The 25,218-nt window shown below is 42.6% G+C and overlaps 1 protein-coding gene across 1 annotated transcript in view; it reads left to right on the forward strand.

Moving 5' to 3' along the window:
• ankmy2a (ankyrin repeat and MYND domain containing 2a) overlaps positions 1-20,200 on the forward strand; it is a 70,568-nt gene extending 50,368 nt beyond the window's left edge. The window contains exons 4-10 of the mRNA XM_038797472.1: positions 9,380-9,478; positions 10,890-11,050; positions 13,582-13,796; positions 14,758-14,893; positions 16,322-16,450; positions 17,237-17,354; positions 17,680-20,200. Coding sequence (XP_038653400.1) covers positions 9,380-9,478; positions 10,890-11,050; positions 13,582-13,796; positions 14,758-14,893; positions 16,322-16,450; positions 17,237-17,354; positions 17,680-17,897 — 1,076 coding nt within the window. The 3' untranslated portion in view covers positions 17,898-20,200. The remainder of the gene's footprint in view (positions 1-9,379; positions 9,479-10,889; positions 11,051-13,581; positions 13,797-14,757; positions 14,894-16,321; positions 16,451-17,236; positions 17,355-17,679) is intronic.
• Positions 20,201-25,218: the final 5,018 nt, after the last annotated feature.

Below are 25,218 nucleotides of genomic sequence, written 5' to 3' on the forward strand. Positions count from 1 at the left end.
CTCTGTTGCTTCACAGCACCAGGGTCCCAGGTCCAATGCCCGGCTTGGGTCATTATCTGTGCTGAGTCTGCATATTCTCCGTGTTTGCGTGGGTTTCCTCCCACAAGTTCCGAAAGTCATGCTGTTAGGTGAATTCTCCCTCTGTGTGTCCGAACAGGTGTTGGGAGTGTGGCGACAAGAGGCTTTTCACAAACTTTATTGCAGTGTTAATGTAAGGCTAATATAGATTAGATTAGATCAGGTCTCTGCCTCGGTCTCTGGCCTTCACACTGGTGTCATCAGCCAGGACATCAGAGCCAACCTGTCATCCTGGGATTGTGCTCGAAGATGCTGGCAATCTCACAGACTGTAGCTGTCATGCACATGCCCTAATTCGGAGGTGGTGGTCACACACGAGCTGAACATTCAGGGAGTGGAACCCCTTCCTGTTAATGAAGGGCACTCCCTGATGTGTGCAAGACGACATGCGTGCAATCGATTACCCCCTTGACCTGGGGCATCCTGGCGATGGCAGAGAATCCTGCAGTCCAGGCATTTTGGTGCGCCTGGTCCAGCTCCAGGTTAATTAGTCTGCTGCCTGGGTATACAGGACATTCGTAACCTCAAAAGATCCATTTGTGGGCTGTAGCTTGTTAGATGCTGCACAATTCCCTGCTTGAGCCCTGGAAGGAATCAGTTGCATCAAGGATCAGGGCTGCAGTGATCTTCACAGTCACTGGGAGTGGGTGTCCTTCTCTGCAAGGACATGGCACAGGTGCTGCACTATCTCTTTGTTAAGACGGAGTTTCCTGCAACACATGCTGCCCGTCATTTCCTTGAAAGACGAATGACGCCTATACTTTGGACCGATGCTGGCGTCTCCCTCTGGATTCCTCCTTGGGCTGAGAGGCAGCTGGGTCTTCAGGGCGTGCAGCAGCCCCCTGCACATGGGGTACCGCTTTCAGCCTGCGTCGACACTACTGCCTTCTTCGGTGCCTGGCCGCCTGGGCTGCCACCAGCACCAAAGAACAAAGAAAAGTACAGCACAGGAACAGGCCCTTCGGCCCTCCAAGCATGCGCCGACCATGCTGCCCATCTAAACTAAAATCTTCCTTATTTCTGGGGTCCGTATCCCTCTATTCTCATCCTATTCATGTATTTGTCAAGATGCCCCTTAAACGTCGCTATCATCCCTGCTTCCACCACCATCTCCAGCAGCGAGCTCCAGGCACCCACTACCCTCTGTAAAAAAAACTTACATCTCCTCTAAACCTTGCACCTCGCACCTTAAACCTATGCCCCCTAGTAATTGACCCCTCTACCCTGGGAAAAAGTATCTGACTATCCACTCTGTCTATGCCCCTCATAATTTTGTAGACCTCTAACGGGTCGCCCCTCAACCTCCTTCGTTCCAGTGAGAACAAACCAAGTTTATTCAACCTCTTGTCATAGCTAATGCCCTCCATACCAGGCAACATCCTGGTAAATCTCTTCTGCACCCTCTCTAAAGCCTCCACATCCTTCTGGTAGTGTGGCGACCAGAATTGAACACTATACTCAAGTGTGGTCTAACTAAGGTTCTATACAGCTATAACATGACTTGCCAATTTTTATACTCCATGCCCCGGCCAATGAAGGCAAGCATGCCGTCTGTCTTCTTGACTACCTTCTCCACCTGTGTTGTCCCTTTCAGTGACCTGTGGGCCTGTACACCAAGATCTCTTTGACTGTCAATACTCTTGAGCGTTCTACCATTCACTGTATATTCCCTACCTGTATTAGACCTTCCGAAATGCATTACCTCATTTGTCCGGATTAAACTCCATCTGCCATCTCGCTGCCCAATTCTCCAAACGATCTAAATCCTGCTGTACCCTCTGACAGTCCTCATCGCTATCCGCAATTCCACCAACCTTTGTGTCGTCCACAAACTTACTAATCAGACCAGTTGCATTTTCCTCCAAATCATTTATATATACTACGAACAGCAAAGGTCCCAGCACTGATCCCTGTGGAACACCACTAGTCACAGCCCTCCAATCAGAAAAGCACCCTTCCATTGTTACCCTCTGCCTTCTATGACCGAGCCAGCTCTGTATCCATCTTGCCAGCTTATCTCTGATTCTATGTGACTTAACCTTTTGTACCAGTCTGCCATGAGGGACCTTGTCAAAGGCCTTACTGAAGTCCATATAGACAACATCCACTGACCTACCTGCATCAATCATCTTTGTGACTTCTTCGAAAAACTCTATCACGTTAGTGAGACATGACCTCCCCTTCACAAAACCGTGCTCCCTCTCGCTAATACGACCCCTTGCTTCCAAATGGGAGTAGATTCTGTCTCTAAGAATTCTCTCCGGTAATTTCCCTACCTCTGTCGTAAGGCTTGTAGTTCCCTGATTTATCCTTGCTACCCTTCTTAAATCAGTTTTTTGGGGCAGCATGGTAGCATTGTGGATAGCACAATTGCTTCATAGCACCAGGGTCCCAGGTACGATTCCCGGCTTGGGTCACTGTCTGCGTAGTCTGCACGTTCTCCCCGTGTGTGCGTGGGTTTCTTCCGGGTGCTCCGGTTTCCTCCCACAGTCCAAAGATCTGCGGGTTAGGTGGATTGGCCATGCTAAATTGTCCTTAGTGTCCAAAACTGCCCTTAGTGTTGGGTGGGGTTACTGGGTAATGGTGATAGGGTGGAGGTGTGGGCTTAGGTGGAGTGCTCTTTCCAAGAGCCAGTGCAGACTCGATGGGCTAAATGGCCTCCTTCTGCACTGTAAATTCTATGATTAAACAAAGGAACAACATTTTGGCTATTCTCCAGTCCTCCGGGACATCACCTGACGACAGTGAGGATCTGTCAAGGCCTGAGCAATTTCCTCTCTTGCCTCCTTCAGTATTCTGGGGTACATCCCATCAGGCCCTGGGGACTTATCCACCGTAATATTTTTCAAGACGCCCAACACCTTGGGCGCGATTCTCCGACCCCCACGCCGGGTGGGAGAATCGCGGGAGTGCTGGGCGATTCCCGCCACGCTGCCCTGACACCCCGCACGCGATTCTCTTCCCCCCTCCCACCCCAAAAGTGGCGTGCCGAGTTTTACGACAGGCCGCTTGGGGATTCGCAGCTCGCCGTTTCTAACGTTCGAGCGGCGATTCTCCAGCCCGGATGGGCCGAGCGGCCTGCCCAATCCGACCGGTTCACGCCGGCGCGAACCACACCTGGTCGCTGCCGGCGTGAACAGCGCGCGAACGCTGCATGTGCGGCCTGTGGGGGCGGGGGAGGGAGGATCGTGCACCAGGGGGGTGCTCAGTAGGGGTCTGGCCCGCGATCGGTGCCCACCGATCGGCGGGCCGGCGTCTCTAAAAGACGCACTCTTTTTCCTCCACCGCCCCGCAAGATCACTCCGATCACTCCCGTGTGGAGGACGGCAACCACGCATATGCGGGTGACGTAATTTAAGCGCCGCCGGCTTTGACACGGCGCCAAGGCCCGGCGCGCGAAATTGACGCGGCGTAGCTCCTAGCCCCCTGGGGGTGGGAGAATAGGGGGCGAGGAGCGGCCTCCGACGCCGGAGTGAAACAGTCCGGTTTTCACTCCGGCGTCGGCACTTTGTCTCCCGTTGGGAGAATTTCGCCCCTCGTCTTTTTGGATCACAATGTGACCCAGGCTATCTTCACACCCTTTTCGCGACTCAACATTCACCAATTCCTTCTTTTTGGTGAATACTGATGCAAAGTATTCATTTAGTATCTTGTCCATTTTCTCTGCTCCACACATAGATTCCCTCCCCTGTCCTTCAGTGGGTCAACCCTTTCCCTGGCTACCCACTTGCTTTTTATGTACGTGTAAAAAGCCTTGGGATTATCCTTAAGCCTATTTGCCAATGACTTTTCGTGATCCCTTTTAGCTCCCCTGACTCCTTGCTTAAGTTCCTTCCTACTTTCCTTGTATTCCACACAGGCTACATCTGTTCCCAGCCTTCTAGCCCTGTCAAATGCCTCCTTTTTCTTTTTGACGAGGCCTACAATATCCCTCGTTATCCAAGGAACGCAAAATTTGCTATATTTATCCTTCTTCCTCACAGGAACATGCCGGTCCTGAATTCCTTTCAACTGATATTTGAAAGCCTCCCACATGTCATATGTTGATTTACCCTCAAACATCCGCCTCCCCAATCTAGGTTCTTCCGTTCCCGCCTAATATTGTTATAATTTGCCTTCCCCCAATTTAGCACATTCACCCTAGGACCACTCTTATCCTTGTCCACCAGCACTTTAAAACTTACTGAATTGTGGCCGCTGTTCCCGAAATGCTCCCCGACTGAAACTTCTACCACCTGGCTGGGCTCATTCCCCAATACCAGGTCCAGTACAGCCCCTTCCCTAATTGGACTATCTACATATTGTTTTAAGAATCTCTCCTGGATGCTCCTTACAAACTCTGCCCTGTCCAAGCCCCTAGCATTAAGTGAGTTCTAGTCAATATTGGGGAAGTTAAAGTCTCCCATCATAACAACCCTGTTGCTTTTATTCCTTTCCAAAATCTGTCTACCTATCTGTTCCTCTACCTCCTGTTGGCTGTTGGGAGGCCTGTAGTAAACCCCCAACATTGTGACTGCACCCTTCTTATTCCTGATCTCTGCCCATATAATCTCGCTGCCCTCTGAGGTGTCCTCCCGCAGTACAGCTGTGATATTCTTCCTAACCATTAGCGCAACTCCTCCACCCCTTTTACTTCCCCCTCTATCCCGCCTGAAACATCGCAAGGGTAGCCCAGACGGTTTGACATAACCAGCCATATTGTTATATTTATAAGGAATTGGAGAAAGAGAGAGACTGACATTCAGTTAGGACTTCCATCCCAGGACCCTTGAAACCCCGAAGCCTCCCCCACCCTTGCGTGTCCAGCTTTCTCTGAGTGCCATCCAGCAAGCTAGTTGTGCTGGAGAGCCTCGCTCTGCACACTCTACTCTTGCCGGGCACATTAGGGAGACCGTGCTTAGGTGCCCTCCCCTAATCTACACACTCCTTCTTTGGTCGCGAGGATATCCCCAGTGCTGAAGCCCAGCTCTTGCGTGTTTGACTGTTGGCTGTTGCCTTGATGGTGCTGATGCTTCTCGAGGTCAGGCAAAGTGTTCAAGCTTCAAAGTTTGATTGAAATGTGATGCAACAATCATTGAGACGTGGTACGTGTATGCACGAGAATCCACAAGAGAATATTTTGTTTATGAAATGGTCAACAGAATCAAAGATTTGAAAATCAACCACGTAACGTTCCACAGATCACAGTAACCATTAAACAATAAGGAAACGTCACTGTTCTGTATTGGTACCAATACAAAGATATACAAGCTCTTTTTCACAAAAAAAACACAAGGCGTCACCCCTCGCAGGTTCCTCAACAGAAATGGAAGAGAAGCCTGAAAATGTGTTATCGTGTCCAGAACTTTGTTGTAGAAATTATCTGTCCATCACAGTACTGCTTATTTCACGTATCAGTGTCATTCTCCGTCTAGGAGCAGCAGCTATGCCGGCTCCATATGGCCCAATCTCACTGTAACCATGTCCTGACATCTACATATTCCACTTGTCTTTTGGATTTGTACGTCCCCCTGAGCCGGGTGTCCCAAGTATCTTCAAAAAAATTGTCCTTCTTCCCGGTTGCAGAAAAGGAATGAAGCAGCAACAGCAGCCTCCAGGCATTTGCAGCCACAAGCAGCAAACACCACCTGCAATTGTGAAGTGCACTCACAATTTACAAGACCAATTCCACATTAGCGATATCCTTCAGGTGTGAAGTTAGAAGTTGCTCACAGTCAAAGGGAGTTAAAGTGACCTTCAGCATGTAACTAAGAACAGGGATCTGTCCTGGAATTTTTTTGGTGGGACAGACAGGCACAGCAGCTGTAGTTGCCCCTGTTATAGGTCTCCACAATATTAAAAGATGGCTTGAATGCAGGTGAAAGGCCCCTCACCCCCTCCCTCCCAGCCGAGGGCTGATCCCTGACCTGGAACGCTTCAACATTCCAACCAAGCCCAATGCCCCTGTTGGGGGGGGGGGGGGGGGGGGGGGTGCATTCCAACCAAGCCCAACACCCCTGAGGGGGGAGGGGGGATGTATGCATGCCTGTGTGTGTCCTGAGTACTGGGCCAACAGCTGCTGTGTCCTTGAGCTGCATGCCGGAAATTGGAAATGGCTACTCACCTCAGCTTTCTGCCGTAGCCAAAGTGCCAGCTTCACGGTTTTAAAAAGGAGTACTAAGTGCACCCACGTGATTTCTCGCTGGGGAGCTGGTTAATTCCAGGGAGGCCGTTGCATTCGACTTCAATCTCGCTAATGAGATGGAAATTAATGCAAATGATAGTTAATGATATGCTTGTCATATTTGGCTGTGATCTGGAACATCAGGAGTGGGCTGGTTACATAGCAAATTGATTCACGCCCGTCGCAAATCTCTATTTTGGCCTTTCCCGCCATTTAACCGGCGCGCCCACAGCGGCACCAGGCTCAACATGCTGGTTAAGTTGTGCCCGGTATTGGGTGAATGGGTTGAGTTCTTAACTTACAATAAGCTCGTAGGTTATGGCAAGCGGGGTGCAGGATATATATTATACTAGTTTTATAGTAATAAGTATTGGTTGGGAATATTCTCTCCCCTTTGCATAGCCTAAATTAAATAGTAGCAAATGGAACTTTCATTGATGCAAAGAATGTTTGTTATTATAATAGATTAACCTCTTGAATTTGTCTTCTCGACCTGACCAGCAGAGATCACAATGTGCTGATTAGAGTTTCCAAACCAAACAGACCTTCGAATCGCCCTAATCTATTCCTTATCAGTGTGAATATGGCCAATGTTGTGTGTCTGTTGCCTCTGGCCGTGAGGTGGTTTGAGAATAAACTACCTGCTCCGGCTGTTGTTTTTGCTCCTTGTCACTTATTCACCAATTGTGAAATGCCACTGTGATGGTCTCTGCGTGGAAGTGTACCCATGCACGTGTATCCATTCTTGATATCCTTTTAGATATCGCAATTTATTTTACGCCTGAAGATGTACTTGTTTGGGGTGTGATGAAACTTCTGTGAATGTAGAAATTGTGAACTTTTTGCACAGTGAATGAAACTACAGACAAAATCTGCTTTACACTACAGATCATAACAGGCATGGCATTTACCAAGTATTCTCCTCACATTTTATATTCTTCAAGCTTCATAATCCACCATTTCCTAAATTCAACAAGCTGTCCTGTTGCTACATTAGACCGTGATTCCACATTTGTGAGTCATATGCATTCATTCTTTTGTAAAGCAGTACAAAGCAATCTGACAACATAACAAAGCCAAAAGTTAATTTCATAAAATAGTGAAACTGAGCAGCTGAGTTACTTTTTAAAACACATTTGCAAGATCCTACAGCGTTGGAAGAATCACTATTCATTTTCCAATCTCTGAAGTCATTGTCAAATAAAAGGAAAGGCGAACCAAAATATGATCGTGAAACCACTATTGTGCATTTCCTGTCATCTAGCAAAGAAGGCAATGTCTGAAAATAGATCAATGACCTGTTTCTTCGGTAATAGGAACAGGAATAGGCCATTAAGCCTCTCCAACCTCTTCTGCCATTCAGTCAGATCATGGTTGATTCATTGATTGCAGTCTTCAGTTTCAATTGCCTTGTATCCCCAATCTTTTGGGGGAAAGAGTGTTCCTAATTTCACCTTTCAATTTCTAAGCTTTGATTTTAAGGTTACATCCTACCAGAGGATCTGGCCTCTAAAATCCCTTTAATTTATTAAAAATATTAATTAGATCACCCCTTAATCTTCTAATCTTGAGGAAATATGAGCCAGGTTAATGTGACCTATTCATTTAAACCTCAGTTTATTTGAGTGAATCTGCAGTGTACTTTTCCAAGCCCTGTCTATCCTTGCTTAGGCTTAGTGCCAATACTGAACACTATTTTAGATGGGACCTGGCCAAACCCCTGTACACATTAAGCATCACTTTCGCACACCAAACCCCTTGAGATAAAAACTAATACTCCATTTGCCTTTCGATCGATTTTTGTACCTGTGCACTTGCTTTTTGTGAAGCGTGCATAGAAACCCCAATTTCTTTGTTCCTGTAGAAGGGTCATTTGGATCCAACTAACTGTTTCTCCACAGATGCTGTCAGACCTGCTGAGTTTGTCCAGCATTTCGTCTTTATTTCCGATTTGCAGTATCCAAAATATTTTGCTTTTATTATCTCTTTGCTTCTCCATGGTTCTTTAGTCTTTCACCCTGAACACAATATTCCGACTTTTCTGTCTTGAATCCAAAGTGAATGCCCTCACACTCATCTGCCACTTGTTTCACACACTCAGTTTGTGTACAGCCCTTTGTAAATTCCTGCATTTTTATGTATCACAACTTCATGTGCTTCCTAATTTAGTCACATGCACAAATTTGGATGTATATATTTATGAAAATTACTGATATGCCAGCAGAGACCCATGGATATTTGCAGTGTAATTAGTACCTTCATGACAACAGTACTTTTTCAAATCCGCTATTTCATACTTTTCATCGTATTCTTTTCATCCCATCCATATGTGATATGAAGCCAAGGCCTCATAAAGATCTGTGATGTTCAACTCTCATTACATCCTGACACTTTATCCCAATTCTCTGACCCAAATTACAACCAATTACCACATCCTGTCACAAGGTTACCACTAATTCTGTCTGCTTGTACTTTTTGTATATTGACAGTAGCTTATAACAACATATTTTTCTATTAATTCAAGGGATGGGTTGCTGGCTAAGCCAGAATTTATCTCCCACCCCTAATTTCCCTTGCGAAGGTGGTGGTGAACTGCCTTCTTGAACTGCTCCATTCGTATGGTGTAGGTACACCCACTGCTGCTAGGGTGGGAATTCCAGGATTTTGACCCAGTGTTAGTGAAACAACAGTGATATATTTCCAATTCAGGACGGTGAATGACTTGGAGGGGAACTTGCAGATGCTGGTGTTCCCATGTGTCTGCTGATCTTGTCCTTCTAGATGACAGTAAGAAGTCTTACGACACCAGGTTAAATAAAGTCCAACAGGTTTGTTTCAAACACTAGCTTTCGGAGCACTGCTCCTTCCTCGGGTGAATGAAGAAGCATGTTCCAGAAACATATAATATATATATATATATAGACAAAGTCAAAGAAGCAAGACAACGCTTTGAATGCGAGCATTTGCAGGTAATTAAGTCTTTACAGATCCAGAGATAGGGGTAACCCCAAGTTAAAGAGGTGTGAATTGTCTCAAGCTAGGACAGTTGGTAAGACTTCTTACTGTGCTCACCCCAGTCCAACGCCGGCATTCTATTTATTTAAAAAATGCTTCATCGGGTTGCTTTATTTTCTTTAGGTAGTAAAGAGATAACGAGGATGATATTGGAAGCTGGATCGGAAACAGATGTTGTAAACTCTGTTGGACGAACTGCAGCACAGATGGCTGCCTTTGTCGGTAAGTTATTGGAAAGTACAAGTATATCGTTTTATGTGTTGCATATTCCTATTCAGCTCTAACCTACCAAGATTTTAAAACGTGCTGTTATGAAAGGGATTAAATACTTTTAAAATACTTGTTAATATTATAGGTACGTGCATAAATTATGGAAATATATAAGTAACTGTTGTTAGGGACAGGGGAGGAGAAATAATCTAAAACTCTTACTGCCTGCAATTGATGTTTCTTTTCGGAAAGGTAGATGTGTGGTCAATTTAAAGAGCCAGCAGCAGACTTTGATGGAACTAAATAAAGATGATTACTGATTCACATATACACACAAAAATCTAAATGTTACACTAATCACACATCACGCAGTCAAGAAAGACTGTATGCAGAACAGTACTTTTCACAGTACCTTGGTACATATGACAATAAACAACTCCAATCCAAAGATACAATTGGGTGGCGCAGTGGTTAGCACTGCTGTATCATGGCACCGAGGGCCCTGGTTCAATCCTGGCCCCCGGTACCACTCCGTGTGGAGTTTGCATATTCTCCCCGTGTCTGTGTGGATCTCACCCCCACAACCCAAAGATGTGCAGGGTAGGTGGGTCGGCCACACTATTGCCCCTGAATTGTAAAAAGTAAAGATACAATTGAAGAAAATAATTCACTTCTACAAGTGTTAAACCAACCGTGGTGATATGCCTGTGGGCTATTTCATAGATGGATGGTGTGCAACCTCCGTCTGCAGCTCCGACAAGTCTGACACCCCAAACATGGCCACTAAGGGACTCGGCTCCAGCTCACATTTCAGAATTGGCAACATGGTGCTTACAAACGAGACCCAGAACCCCACAAGCTTAGAACACAACCAGAATATGTGCACTTGGTTGACTGGACCCCCTCCACAGTTCTTGCACTTGTCCTCCACCTTCACAAAAGAAGACTCATCCTGGACCTAATCAGATCAGACCTATACACTACTTTAAGCTGTATTAAGCCGAGCCTTGCACACAAGGACGTAGAGTTCACCCTCAGCAGGGCCTCAACTCTCTCTCCCTCTCTTTCTCCCCCCCCCCCCCCCCCCCCCCAAAAACACCAGCCAACTCCTCCTCCCACTTGGCCATAACCCCTCTACAGATACTGCATCTTTGGACATAATCCTTCCATAGATACCCAAGGTATTCCATGCCCCCCCCCCCCCCCCCCCCGACTATGAGAGCGCAAGAACCTCCACTAAGTTGATGGCGCCACCAGGAATGTCGGAAAGATCCATTTCCCAAAGTTGCGGACTTGCATGTGTTAAATGTAGAATCATCTTGGTTAAAGTAACATGAATTCCATTTCTGGGAGTGTTGATTTTTAAATGATATAGCGATCGTGTTGTACTGAAAAGTGTAATGTTTTTTCTCTCTCTTTTTAGGCCAGCATGACTGCGTAACTATTATCAATAATTTCTTTTCTCGCGAAAAGTTGGACTGCTACACAAAGCCACAAGGCCTTGACAAAGAACCCAAGCTTCCAGTCAAATTAGCAGGGCCCTTGCACAAGATCATCATAACAACAAACTTACACCCAGTTGCGGTTAGATATCTTTGCTCATGAGCTGTTTTTAAAAATTAAACCATTCTGTGGGTTTTATTTTAGTTTTTATTTTCCTTTTCTTGAAATCTTTCAATCTTAGCTCCTCTCTAACTTTCACTGATTGCATACAATTTCCCAGCTGGAAGGGTGGTGAGTCTGCCTGGCCCCATCACTTGTTTCTTTTCTTCAGCTGGCCCCGAAGAGGGATGCGATATTTAACCCACAATAACTCTGAATCGCTTTTTAACTCTTCTTTTTTCCCTGCTTCTACTTGCTACATCCTATCCAGCATGATTGCAATTAGGCTTACACCATTAAGGAATTATGGGGGCAATTTTGGGCATGTCTCATGGCATAGCACCAGCTCACTGGCTTGTCCTACTTTTAGAGGTTTTTATTGGCCACTCTTAAATTTCAGTTGCATCATTTTTTAAAAATTCTAGTCTGGAAGGCTGTTAAGTGCATCATGTGATAAATTATATTTGTTGCACTAGATGCTACGTAAAATATGGATCTATGCCGGTTGTTAGTGATACACTCCTTTGTCTTAATAGGCCTGGGTATAAGTAATCCACACTTACGTCCTGGAGTGGGTGCTGACATTCTAGGATGGTGCAGCTTTATATTCTAGCAAATAGACAGACTTTGTACGGTCTCAATTTATTTGAATGCTGTATGTAGGAGAAGCATAAAGGTATTACCTGTTAAGGGGAAACCATAGGAGGTATCCTGCTGCAGAGTGGAGTTTGTTAATTCAACATGAACTACTGTAACAAGATTGTGATCTGATTGCGAGTAGAGTTTGCTGGAGGTGACAGGGGAGAGGTTGGGGGGGGTGGTGGGAAACATTATTTTAATTTAAAAGAAAATAAGGGATATTGCGGAATGGAAGCTTGTTTTCTTGAGTTTACTCAGTGCCCCAGTATTTTCATCTCCAAGTTGTGAGGTACCACTGTACAGAGTTTGGGAGCTTGCCGTTCCCCAGCAAGCGGGAGTGAACAAAAGCAAAGTTGTGTTGTGTTTTCGTTCCCTGTCTTTTTTTACATTTTGTGCCATCTTTAATGTGGAGGACTCAGTGGCATCACAAGCACTACAACTGCATATGGAGGAGTGCGCCCTCTGCCGTTGTAATATATCTTGCGTCATTTTCTGACAGCTAAGTTCTGTATACTGTTTATCTGAGTTTTCTTGCTCCTGTATACCTTTCCATCTTTCAATTAATGTGATTTGTAGCTACTGCTTGAACAATGCAGTTCATCAGCATGGCATAGTGCCACCTAATTGAAGTGATCAGGAAAATAATAAAGATTTCTGGTACATCTACAGTGGAAAATACTTGGTAAATGTGTAACTCTCAATCCTGCAATACATCTTCATTTTACCCACGTTTCTCATTTCTGGTTCACATATGGCCCTCTGTCCTGCTTATAGAGATTGTGTTGTTGCCATGAAAAAGAAAACTCAAGTTTTAAACATAACTGGAAAACAAGCTCAAGTTTTAGATTTTTTTAATGAGATTTGTATTGAAGTTTAACTTCAGTGTTTCATGCATCTCCAAAACCATAATCTATTTCTTGAGGGCTCAAATTTATTTGTACCTAGTGATAAAAGTCCATATATAGTTCAGGCTAAAGTAGCACGTATTCAAATTTGCATCTTACAATTAATAAAAGTAAAATAAACAAGCAGACAACAGCAATGCAGTAAAACACTGCAGAGTTGGAATCTGAAACAAAACAGAATGATGGAAAAACTCGGGTTTGGCGGCATCTATCAGGAGAGAAAACAGAGTTATCATTTTGAGCATGTTTGACACTTCAGAACTAAAGAGAGGGGAAATATCTGAGATATACTGTAGCTGCGAGAGATTGCAACAAGATGTAGCAAGCTTGGGGGCGGCACTGTGTTGTAGTGGTTCGCACTGCTGTCTAACGACGCAGAGGACCCGGGTTCGATCCCAGTCCCGGGTCACTGTCAATGTGGCGTTTACACATTCTCCCTGTGTCTGCGTGGGTCTCGTCCCCACAACGCAAAGATATGCAGTGTCAGTGGATTGGCCATGCTAAATTGGGAGGAAAAAAGATATAGCAAACTTAAGAACGAGAGACCGATTGGAGAAGGGGGAGGGAGGATTTTTGCATTAAGACAATAAATGTATGGGTGTTTTAAATATTTAAGATGGAAGAGAAAGGTCACAGTCTAAAGTTGCTGAACTGTTGAATGCAGTATTTATTTTGCACCAGTACTTAAAATAATTTTCTGAAACTTGAATTTCCACATTCTTGGACTTCTTGGTTGAAGTGCCCTGATTTCTGTATTTGAATGCATTATCAGTGACACAAGATTTTTTTATTGATTGAAGTTATACTGCAGTGTGTGATTTCAAATCCCTATTAATTTGTGTTTACACAGAACATCACTTCAGATTATTTCATTTCCAAAATGATAACCTAGATTTGGGTTTTTTGAAGATTCAAGAGTTTCTTGTACACCATAGAAACAACTTAATTGTTATCTGTATTTCTCTGTAGATTGTGCTCATGGTGAAGGAAAATCCTTTATTGACAGATGTTGAGGCACTGGGTAAGTGCTATAGAGTGCTGGACCTTATAATTGAAAAGTGCATGAAACAAAGGGAGATCAATGAAGTGCTGGCCATGAAGATGCACTACCTCAGCTACATCTTCCAGAAGTGTACCAGTTTCTTAAAAGAACAAGAAAATAAACTTGACGGGCTTATAAAAAGGTAGACAACTACTTGGGCATGACCTAAAATAAAGAGGAAGTATTTCACAGTATGCCAGTTGTTAATAGTGGTGTTGTGTATCTGTTGAGCTTATTAAAATTGTAGTACGTCCTTCTTTGGGGAGACTTCTAATCGTCAGAGATTCCTGCATTGTCTATTTTTAATTGTCAAACACCTGGTTCCTACGTGTTTGATTGTAGTGCCTTTGTTCCTTCTGTGTCATGAAATTGAAATAATATCAAATTGTGTTGCAATGCAAAAAAGTAATTTATACAACATACAGAAATGTAGACTGTTCTGGTATTTGAAACTGTGGTGCAACATAGAAAGATAAATAGATTTATGGCTCTGAAGGAGGCCATTCTGCGCATCATATAGTCAAGGATGCAAGGATGTAGTTCCACTTACAGAATGATTTGATACTATGAACTGAGCTATTATAGAATTTACAGTACAGAAGGAAACCATTCGGCCCATCAAATCTGCACTGGCTCTTGGAAAGAGCACCCTACTTAAACTCACATCTCCACCCTAGCCCTGTAACCCAGTACCCCTACAGAACATTTGGACACTATGGGACAATTTAACATGACCTATCCACCTAACCTGCACATCTTTGGACTGTGGGAAGAAACCTGAGCACTCGGAGGAAACCCACGCAGACCCACGGAGAAAATGCAAACTCCACACAGACAGTTACCCTGGAGCTGTGAGACTGCAGTGCTAAGCGCTGTGCCACTGTGCTGCCTAAACTTGCATGGATTATTAGTAGAATGCCAATTATACATGATTTTAGATCTTCCACTAAAATAATTTTGCCTGCCAGAAGCATGAAATTTATATTATTGTTAAAAGTACAGTCTGTTATAGCAAATGTGTGTTCAGCAATTAACATAATTGTAGTTGCATTGATAGTTTTATGCAGACTGAATTAAGATTTCTTGCTTGTTATTTTGTACAGTTTGTTAAAAGGACGTGATACAGATGGTTTCCCATATTATCAAGAGAAATGTATAAGAGAATGTATCCGCAAGTTTCCATGGTGCGAAGCCACACTTCTACAGCAGCTTGTCAGAACCATTGCCCCTGTTGAAATAGTAAGTTACTTTGGTATTGTTTAGGCATTTCAAAAAATATATTGCAATGCAATATTTTGTATTAACTTTGTCCAATCTCTCAATTTTTCTTAACCCATTAGCGTTATGTGTTGGAAGTATTCTTCATGTGTGTGAGCCATTAAACTGAATGTCGATAGATTGTTTAATGGGTGGGGCTAGAAAAGATTTGAGACTGCTTTATGTCTACATCTTTACATTTCCAACAGCGCTCATTGGACTGCAGTCAGCAACATAATCACCTGGTCAAGACTAGCAAACCGAGCTCAAACTCGCAATAATCAAACTCTCAAACTTCTTATTTTCTAAAAGTTTTGTTTCACGTAGTATCCTGTTTTGCTTTTGTTTTCATTTATTGACTTATTATTTGTCTCTGGTTTTATGCGCAATGAACTAACTTTATACTTTACTTATAAACTTGAAAGGATTTTCTCTCACATGGCTAGATTATGCAGTCAGCAGCAAAGCAAAGTGCTCGCACCTGATCTCAAAATAAAGCTGCCTGCAAAGATCCAATAATCTCTGTTGCAAGCTTTTGCTTTTGAGTCAGTTTAAATTTGGCAACAAGTCAAAGTGATTGCCAGGTGTCCAGAAGCAGTGATATCATTAAGCATCCAATTACATTGAAGTATTCCCACAGACAGCAAACCACAAAGTAAAAAACACTGAATCCCTTCACTTGCAATATTTTACAGATGGTGAAATAAAGGATTGGGACATAAACATTGGATTGCAATGTCAAACTTTAAAAATATGCAGACTCTCTAAAAGTTGCTGTCAGTTTCAGTGGAATGACAAAATGCTAGCAGTTTTTCCTTCATGACTACAAACTCAAAGCTGATGCAGCTGCTCCTAACTGCAAAAAATAACTGCGTAAACTTCATTTGAGTTTGATTTTTAGTCATTTACTTTCATTCTTCCTTTAACCCACCCCGCCAAAAATTCTAGATAAATAGTTGATATTTTAAAAAAATTTCAAGTGAATACTTTGCAAAAACTGATCACTGGTCAATTAATTTTGTAATATTTGCTGTAGTACCATTTACAATGTAATAAACTGAATTATCATCAATATCATTGTTTAATTCTGATTAATTAAAGCTCTTAAGAACAGTACCCATCATAAGTCTAAATTTCAAGATCAAGAACTGGCATGTACCAGTAAAGATATCAAAATTAAGAATATCCTGTTGGAGAAAAGGTTGGTAGAATGATAAAAACTGGAAATGCTCAGCAAGTCTGGTAGAGAGAAAGAGTTGAGGTGACCTGAATATGGGAATAAAACATTTATAGAATATATTCATTATTTCCATCAATTTACTCATTATTGAAATTTGCTTCTTCTCTTTCCTTTTCACCCTCTCCGCTCCAAACCCTGCACATCCAATCAAATCCTGCACATCCAATCAGGGCAATGATCCCTCAGCTTTATCTGTACTGACCCAGACCCTAACTGGCCAAGTTGGCTTCGTGGATGCTGAATTTTGTACTGCTTGTGGTGAAAAGGGAGCAGATAAAAGGTGCTCAATCTGCAAAATGGTAAGAACATTTGGATCAGATAATAAAGAAATATTTGGCACAAGAGACATGAAAAGAAGTATTAATCATTCCTGTGCTAGTTTAAATTGTTGGTTGAAACATTACCACAAATTCTCCTCTTCCGGAGCCATGAGGTCATGTTGCAGTTGTACAAAACTCTAGTACGGCCGCATTTGGAGTATTGCGTACAGTTCTGGTCGCCTCATTATAGGAAGGACGTGGAGGCTTTGGAACGGGTGCAGAGGAGATTTACCAGGATGTTGCCTGGTATGGAGGGAAAATCTTATGAGGAAAGGCTGATGGACTTGAGGTTGTTTTCGTTAGAGAGAAGAAGGTTAAGAGGTGACTTAATAGAGGCATACAAAATGATCAGAGGGTTAGATAGGGTGGACAGCGAGAGCCTTCTCCCGCGGATGGAGGTGGCTAGCACGAGGGGACATAGCCTTAAATTGAGGGGTAATAGATATAGGACAGAGGTCAGAGGTGGGTTTTTTACGCAAAGAGTGGTGAGGCCGTGGAATGCCCTACCTGCAACAGTAGTGAACACGCCAACATTGAGGGCATTTAAAAATTTATTGGATAAGCATATGGATGATAAGGGCATAGTGTAGGTTAGATGGCCTTTAGATTTTTTCCATGTCGGTGCAACATCGAGGGCCGAAGGGCCTGTACTGCGCTGTATCGTTCTATTAGTCAAATCATTGCGAGTGTAAAAATATATGTAATCATCTTGCTAACCCTAGCTGCCTTTTAATGAGAACATATTCTCTGTCAATAATGCTTCAGGTAATATATTGTGACCAAAATTGTCAGAAGATGCACTGGTTCACTCACAAAAAGGTGTGTAAAAAACTGAAAGAGTCAAGAGGGAAACAAGAAGCCAAAGAAAAATCGAAGCAGCAAGGTTAGTTTTAAGCAAGATTATATTCAGCTATTTTCCATGAAAAATACTGTTTTCTTTGTCTTGATTTTTAAAAAAATTTTCTTGAGATGCCGCTGCAGCTATGAGGCCAGCTGAGAGGCACACAAGAAGTACAGAATAAATGTCTCTTTCCAAGGAATTTTAACAGAATAACGTCAAACTCAATACTTGCATCTATTTTTCAAAAACTTAGTCGCAGTTAATCCAACGCTTTGCTAATTTTGCAAAATACTTGCTGGATTTAATTTTGAAGATCATCTCAAATGTAACTGGATTAACAAGTAATTTTTTTATATGGCTCAAACAGAAGGGAAAACAAGCATTTCTGAAGCCAATGTAGATGAAGCTGAAATTGTTCCAGAACCTACAGAGTCCTCCAGCTCTCTCCACCCAACCACTGAAGGTGACCAAGATTCTGGGGATATTGGTACAGGCGTGACAGCAGAAGCCAAAACTTCGCAGGAAGACCTCACCACAGAAGGAGTTTCCAGTCCTCCTGCACCCACGTACACAGCTGAAGAATAAAGTCGGTATAATGCAGTCTTGGCTTTCGTCCAATTTTTGTAGTGTAGGTATGAAGCATAATCCAGCCTACATTCAGCAACAAGGTCATTGCCCCCACCACATGACGGTAGCAGGGGACTGGATTCTGTTTATTACGCAGTAGAGGAATTACTTGCTTTGATTATGCATCCTAGCCTGCACCAAAGCCACCTGCTGCCAACATGGAGCAAGCAAAGCGACACTCTAATCTAAAGAGGTCAGTAGGATTTGCTGTCACCCACACTTGGTCCATTAACTGAAACAGTTGGACCATTTACTGCTTAGCGATATCTAAATGGTTGTATCTCAAAATCTGTTCAGACTAATCTCGCTAGATTTGCTGAAACATTTCAAAATTTACCACATTATTTTCCCAAATAATGTATGATATACTTTATAAGGCTTATGCAGATGAGATGAAAGGGGACTTCATGGAAAAATCTTAAGGTTCCCAGGATTGTCAGTCCTAGGAAAAATGTTAGTTAAGCAGTTTTGCTCTATTGTTGTTGATGTTTTCATTTCACAGGTTATTTTTCAAGAAAATGCATTTTCATTTCTAGTGCATTTTGAAGATCATAAATTTTGAAACTGCTATGTTCAAATCGGTCCAAACGTATGTTAACAGTAAATTTGTGTTCATTTTTTTTTTTTGGCTTTTTCTCTACTCCCTCTACACTCCCTCACCTACTCTCCACCAACCCAGCCCAAAAGTAAAATTACTTGCTTAACTGATACATTAGCTACAGTTGCATAAATACAATAAACTTACATTAATACCCAACGTAACTGGCACCTTAATCAAAAGACTGCAAATGTTGTGCTCCCATAAGAGTTACATCACAAATTTAATATGACCGTATAAAACGTGTTTCTTTACAAGAGGAAATATACTGGATATTGCCAAATCAACAAAAACTTTTTAAATGACTGTATTGTAGTCTGAATTATACATGGTATTGTGGGATACTACCAAAATTTGTAAAATGTTGTGCAATAGTAATATTTTTTCCTTTTTTTGTTTGCTGCATCCTTGTGTATTCACCAATGTGCCTACTCCACTAACAGTAACTTGTTCTTTGTGTCATAGTCTGTGGTCATGATTTAATTACTTAATGTTATTAATTATCAGACCCTAACATTCATGGAAGTGTTTTCTGTTGAAGTGGAGCCTGTTTCAGTCTTACTTGGGACAATAAATTTAAAATTCTAAATGCACAAAATTAAAATCGATAAAATTTAACTTAATTTTTGGTCACTGCGAATTTGTGTTGCTACCCGTGCAGTGGACATAAGCTGTACAACACATTACAGATGGGGTTTGATTAATCTCTGTGGCATATTTTTTAGATCTGCAAGGGGCCATGATGCAGGGGATATTTGCTCAATTTTCATTTTCTACTGCCTGAAGATGTATGACTCCAAACCAGAAAATAAATTCCCTTTTTAGATGAGAACCTTTCCCACTTGATGTGACTATCTCCTGAAAGTTCTATATAGCCTGATTGTTATTTACGTATTTTTTAATTTTAGACAGTCTTGTCATGTTTCATAGTTTCAGTTTATTATTTACTAGTAGGTAATAGTTACTAAAAGCAGAGTAACATTCACACACTGGGTAAATAAAAAGTTGCTGAAATGCAGAAGTTTTTCCGATCTAATTTAGTTTTTGCTCTATGTTTGGTATTTTCAAAATAATCTTTGCTCTAGTAGCTGCTTTGTGTGTAAATTTACTGTGGTATTATTTAAAATGGAAACTATATCTGAGCTGATGCATCAACACCACACTAGTGCTTCTTGTTAGAAAGACGAATAGAATGTATTTGTGATTCAGCCTCCCAGACGTGTACGAGTGGTGTAGTTTTGTGTTTTTAGTGTTCCACATTACAATGTCTCACAAATACTCCTGGTTTATTGCAACATCTGGAACACTTGATTTTGATCTAAAACATGTCTGATGCTACTGTCGGACTGGCAGTTGAAACGTTTGATTTTTTTTCCATGGGAGTTTGTTTAAAAAAATTGAGAAATGTAGTGGTGTTGGAATTTTTTGTGGAACTGCAATTATACAATTTGACTTTCAGTCTTGAATTTCAAACTTTGTGGCCTTGTTATGGTTCATGATTCTCACTTAAGAATTGGTTTATTGATTTGTTTCAGGTAAACATAGTTTTAAGTACCGTGCACTATTACTGACATTTCATGTGCAGCAATAATCGAAAATTGAAGTAATTTGAGAACCAATTAATTTTTTTCCCTTTTTTATAATAAAATTGATCTAAGCCATGTTTGCTGCATTTGTTTTGTGTCGTGTCCGTGAGATTGTTCAAAATATTTTACTTGCATTGGTTAAGATCATCATCCAATTCCAAAAATAAATCATAATTACAGAACAGCACAGGTGTCCATTCGGCACATCAGACCTGGATGTTTGAAAAGAGATACCTCGGTGGTCATCCCATTTGTCCCAACAACCCTGCAAATCTTTCCCCTTCAATTATTTGTCCAGTTCGCTTTTGAAAGTTATTATTGAATATGCTTCTATCAACCTTTCAGGCAGTATATTTCACTTCATAGCAACTCTGATTTAAAATAAATCCCCATTACTTGCCTCTGGTTCTTTCACCAATTTCATTTTTATCTTTCTCTTCAAAGTGTTGATCCTACAGCTCCTGAATTTTAACCACCTCAATTAATTTTCCCATTTAGATTTGCTGTTCTAAGAACAACAGAGTCTGCTAGAAATTTTGAATTTGAATTCATTCACAGGCTTAAGACATCCCAAAGTGCTTTACAGCCAATGAAGTATTGCAACAGTGACAGCACTACATAAATATAGGTGTAACCCAATTGCACACTGCAAAGTCCCAATTACAACAATATAATAACCAGTTCATCTATTTTAGGGATGTTTCTTGAAGGATGAATCCTAACCAAGGTGCTGGGACAACTTCCCAGCTCCTCTTCAAACAGTGCACTGCCATGGTATTGCTCACGTCTACTTGAGAGGGCAGACCAGGTTTTGATTTAATACTTCACAAAAGATTGCTTAATTATTAAATTGTGAAACCACACTTGTTTGTTTCCCCTGTCATAGCATCACAAAAGCCTCTTCTGCCAGCAGCAACTTCCCACTCTTTTCATTGTCTCAACTCTCAAATGCGGGTGAGGAAATGAACAAAATGGCACGGCACTGAGGCATGGTGGGTAGTTAGGCCAAGTCAGGAGTATTATGGTGAGGGGGCTGGGTGACCATAGGGGCCTCAGGCAAAAGGAATGTGAAGTCAGTAATTGCTAAGTTTACCTTATATGGCTAGGTTAAGGAATGTGAGAGAACCTGTGGGAAACCCTACAATTGCCAAGTTACCTTATTTGGTCGTGTGTGTAACCTCATTTTATACCAATGTATACGAGACAAAGTCTTTGTTCTGTGCCTCACTCGCTCTGGGGATTCGACAAGACTCTGGCAGAGTAAGTCAGCTTGCAAACTGCGCAAATAAAGTACCGTATATACTCGCGTATCATGCGACTTTTGAAGACCTAAATTGTAGCCTAAATTTGGGGGGTCGCATGATACGCGAGATACAAAATTCGTGGGTGTTTTACTTGCTGTTTTTTCTGATGGGAAGATGTTCAGCCACTTGACGTTTCCATTCATAAAAACATGAATGGAAAAGTCAAGTGGCTGAACATCTTCCCATCAGAATGCTGTGGTCAAAATCTGAAGAGTAGTATTCCTGATCATATGGGTAGTTTATTCAATACATGGCCGTCTTTTTCCGATACAGAATTCGCGGGTGTTTTACTTGCCGTTTTTATGAATGGAAACGTCAAGTGGCAGAACGACGCTAGTAAAGCCAGCTGGAAAGCTGTTCGATTCGCGAACAGCTTTCACAACAGAATCCACAGACAATGATACCATTTGGAAGTTTTAGTTTGGGCATTAATTTCCAAAAAAGTGACTCGCATGATACATGAGATATAGCATAAAATCATGTTTTGGGGACGAAAATTTAGGGGTCGCATGATACGCAGGATTGCATGATACGCGAGTATATACGGTAAATAGTTTTATCTACAATCCGACTATATTTACTGAGACCAGACTGAGGGCAAAAAGAACTTGAATTCTCACAGAAAGTCAATAGTGTTCTGCTTCTGCAACTTTTTTATTCATCCACTGTGATTCCACTCCCCAGCACCAGTGATTGATTTGCTTCCATATGGCAGTCTGGTTACCAGCACCAGAACTTTAAGTATTGGAATGTATGCTTTACTGTTAATCTATCGCCTATCCCAGCACATAGTAGCTTAGTTGCCAAATATCTATTTGCATGCATCATGTCTCCTTTCATTTTCCTCCTAAAGAGTGGCAAGGTGGCACTGCTGCATCACAGCACCAGGGACCGGGTTCAATTCTGGCCTTGGGTGTGGAGTATGCACGTTCTCCCCGTGTCTGCGTGGGTTTCCTCCGGGTGCTCTGGTTTCCTCCCACAGTCCAAAGATGTGTGGGTTAGGTGGATTGGCCATGTTAAATTGCCTATTAGTGTCTAGGGATATGCAGATTGGTGTGGTAATATAATCAAGGCCTAGTTTTAAGGCCGATTAAATTGGATATCCTTTTTTTTTAAATTTAGAGTACCCAATTCATTTTTTCCAATTGCCCAATTCATTTTTTCCAATTGCCCAATTCATTTTTCCCAATTAAGGGGCAATTTAGCATGGTCAATCCACCTACCCTGCACATCTTTGGGTTGTGGGGGCGAAACCCGTACAAACACTGGGAGAATGTGCGAACTCCACAGGGATGGTGACCCAACCTGGGACCTCTGCCATGAGGCAGCAGTGATAACCACTGTGCCATCATGCTGCCCTAATTTGTATACCTAAATTAAAGAATTGGGCATTTTAAAATCATACTGCAGTCAAACCTTAGGCAGGCTGTTGGAATTCAGAGTTGACCAAAGTCAAATACACAACCAATAAACAAGCTACCAGAACATGTTTGGGCTTGGCCCATCAATCACCCATCAAAGATTATCGCACTCTACTGTGATCCAGCAGGGGATCATTGTACCCCATTGAAATGCACAGGTCTATTGTCCGTAGCCCAGATCAAGCCAGACTTTCCGTCACCCACAGTTTCTACTGTTACCTTATATGGCAACAGGTTATGTGCAGCCCACACCACCAGTGATGGGACACCTGGGGTGGGCTCAGGTGGCCTGTCAAATGGTCATCAACTGGACCATTGGCTGCTGAGACACCCTCCTGAGGCATCATTGGCTGGAAAGCAGAGAAGTTTCTGGAAAGGCGGGAGGGAGGGGGGAAAAGGTTTACACCTCAGACACACCTGCAGCAGAGGCTCGATGTGTGAGTTGACCCAGACCAGAAGGGAGGAAGCAACGAAGAGACCGCCAGGGAGAACCACCTCTGTGAAGACGGGCCAGTGGAATTCCAGCGATCAGGGTCTTTGCGGGTAGCATTCTTGAATCTGGAGTATCATCTTGTTTTATGTGCGTAATTTAAGGGTTCATAGTATTTTTAAAAATAAATTTAGAGTACCCAATCCATTTTTTCCAATTAAGAGGCAATTTAGCCTGGCCAATCTACCTACCCTGTACATCTTTGGATTGTGGAACGAAACCCACGCAGACACGGGGAGAATGTGTAAACTCCACACAGACAGTGACCTAGAGCCAGGATCGAACATGGGACCTCAGCGTCGTGAGACAGCAGTGCTAACCACTGCGTCACCATGCTGCCCTTGGGTTAATAGTATTATTAATAAACTTATTGATCATTTACTTGTGTTTGTCCTTTGTCCATCTTGTAACTAAGGGTACTTGGGTAAAACTTTGATATTCTGGTCAAAGCATCTGAGATTTAGCAGACACAACATTAGGTTTTGGAGTAACTGGGATTGGGCGGGGCAGTGGACATGGGTAGAGTACTCTTTTGAATGGTCAATGCCGACTCGATGGGCCAAATGGTCTCTTTCTGCACTGCAGGGATTCTATAATTGATACTATGACCTCACCAATCTTCCATCTTTATCATTCTCCTGCTGCCTTTCCACAGTTGACTCTTTTTCAACAGCTTTACCTCTGTGTCTCACTTGGCATCCTCCGAGTCCACCTAAGCACTTATTGTTCTCTCCTAGCAAGCAGGAACTCCCATTGCCCCTTTCTATTCTCTCTCCACCACGTGCACCTGATGAGGGATAATTATGCCACCCTCCGTTTTAAGGCCTTTTATTTTCACCTCCAATTGCATCATCCTGTTCTGCCCTTGCCTCGGCTCATATGCTGCTGAAACCCTCATCTGTGCCTTTTTGTTACCTCTAGACTTGATGTTTTCAATGGCCAGTCTAGTTCCACCCTCCGTAGCTTGAGGTCAATTCAAAATATTGCTGCCTGTACCCTAACTCTCCCAATTAGCACTCCTCCATCTGTGCTCACTGGCCTACATGGCTGCTAAACAACACCTCAATTGTAAAATTATAATCCTTGTTTTAAAATCCCTCCGTGGGTTCATGTCTCCCTATTGCTGTAATCTCCAGAAGTCCTACCAAGCCCCCGAACAAAATTCCGCTTCTCCAATTCTGGCCTCATGAGCATCTCCCATTTTATTGCTCCACCATTGACACATTGTGCCTTCGATTTACAAGGTTTGAAGTTCTGGAATTCCCTTCCTAAACACCTCCACTATACAATCTCACTTTCCTTAAATAAGGTGCTCCTTAAAACCTACCTCGTTGACCAACCTCTTCTCATCTGTTAATATTTCCTTTATTTTAATAATGCATGTGGGCATTCTTGGCTAGACCAGCACTTATTGCCCTTGAGGTGGTGGTGGTGAACTGCTGTTGTCTTGAACCACTGCAGTCCTTGTGGTGTAGGTGCATGCACAGTTCTGTGAGGCAGCAATTTCCAGGTTTTTGACCCAGTGGAGACTGCCATCTTACTCCTGACTTGTGCATTGTAGGGACAGGAGGTGAGTTACTCACTGCAGGATTCCTTGCCTCTGACCTGCTCTGTAGCCACAGTATTTATATGCTAGTTCAGTTTCTTAACAATAGTAACCCCAAGGATGTTGATTGTGGAGAGTCAGTGATGGTAATGCCATTAAATGTCAAGCAGCATTGGTTTGATGCTCTTACTGGAGGTGGTCATTGCCTGGCACTATTGTGGCGTGAATGTAACTTGCCACTTCAGCCCAAGCCTGAATATTGCCCAAGTCTTGCTGAATGCAGTCAGGAGTCGTGAATGGTGCTGAACATTAGCGAAGATCCCCACTTATGACC

This window comes from Scyliorhinus canicula, chromosome 5 (assembly GCF_902713615.1).
Source record: "Scyliorhinus canicula chromosome 5, sScyCan1.1, whole genome shotgun sequence".
In the NCBI taxonomy this organism is placed as follows: Eukaryota; Metazoa; Chordata; class Chondrichthyes; order Carcharhiniformes; family Scyliorhinidae; genus Scyliorhinus; species Scyliorhinus canicula.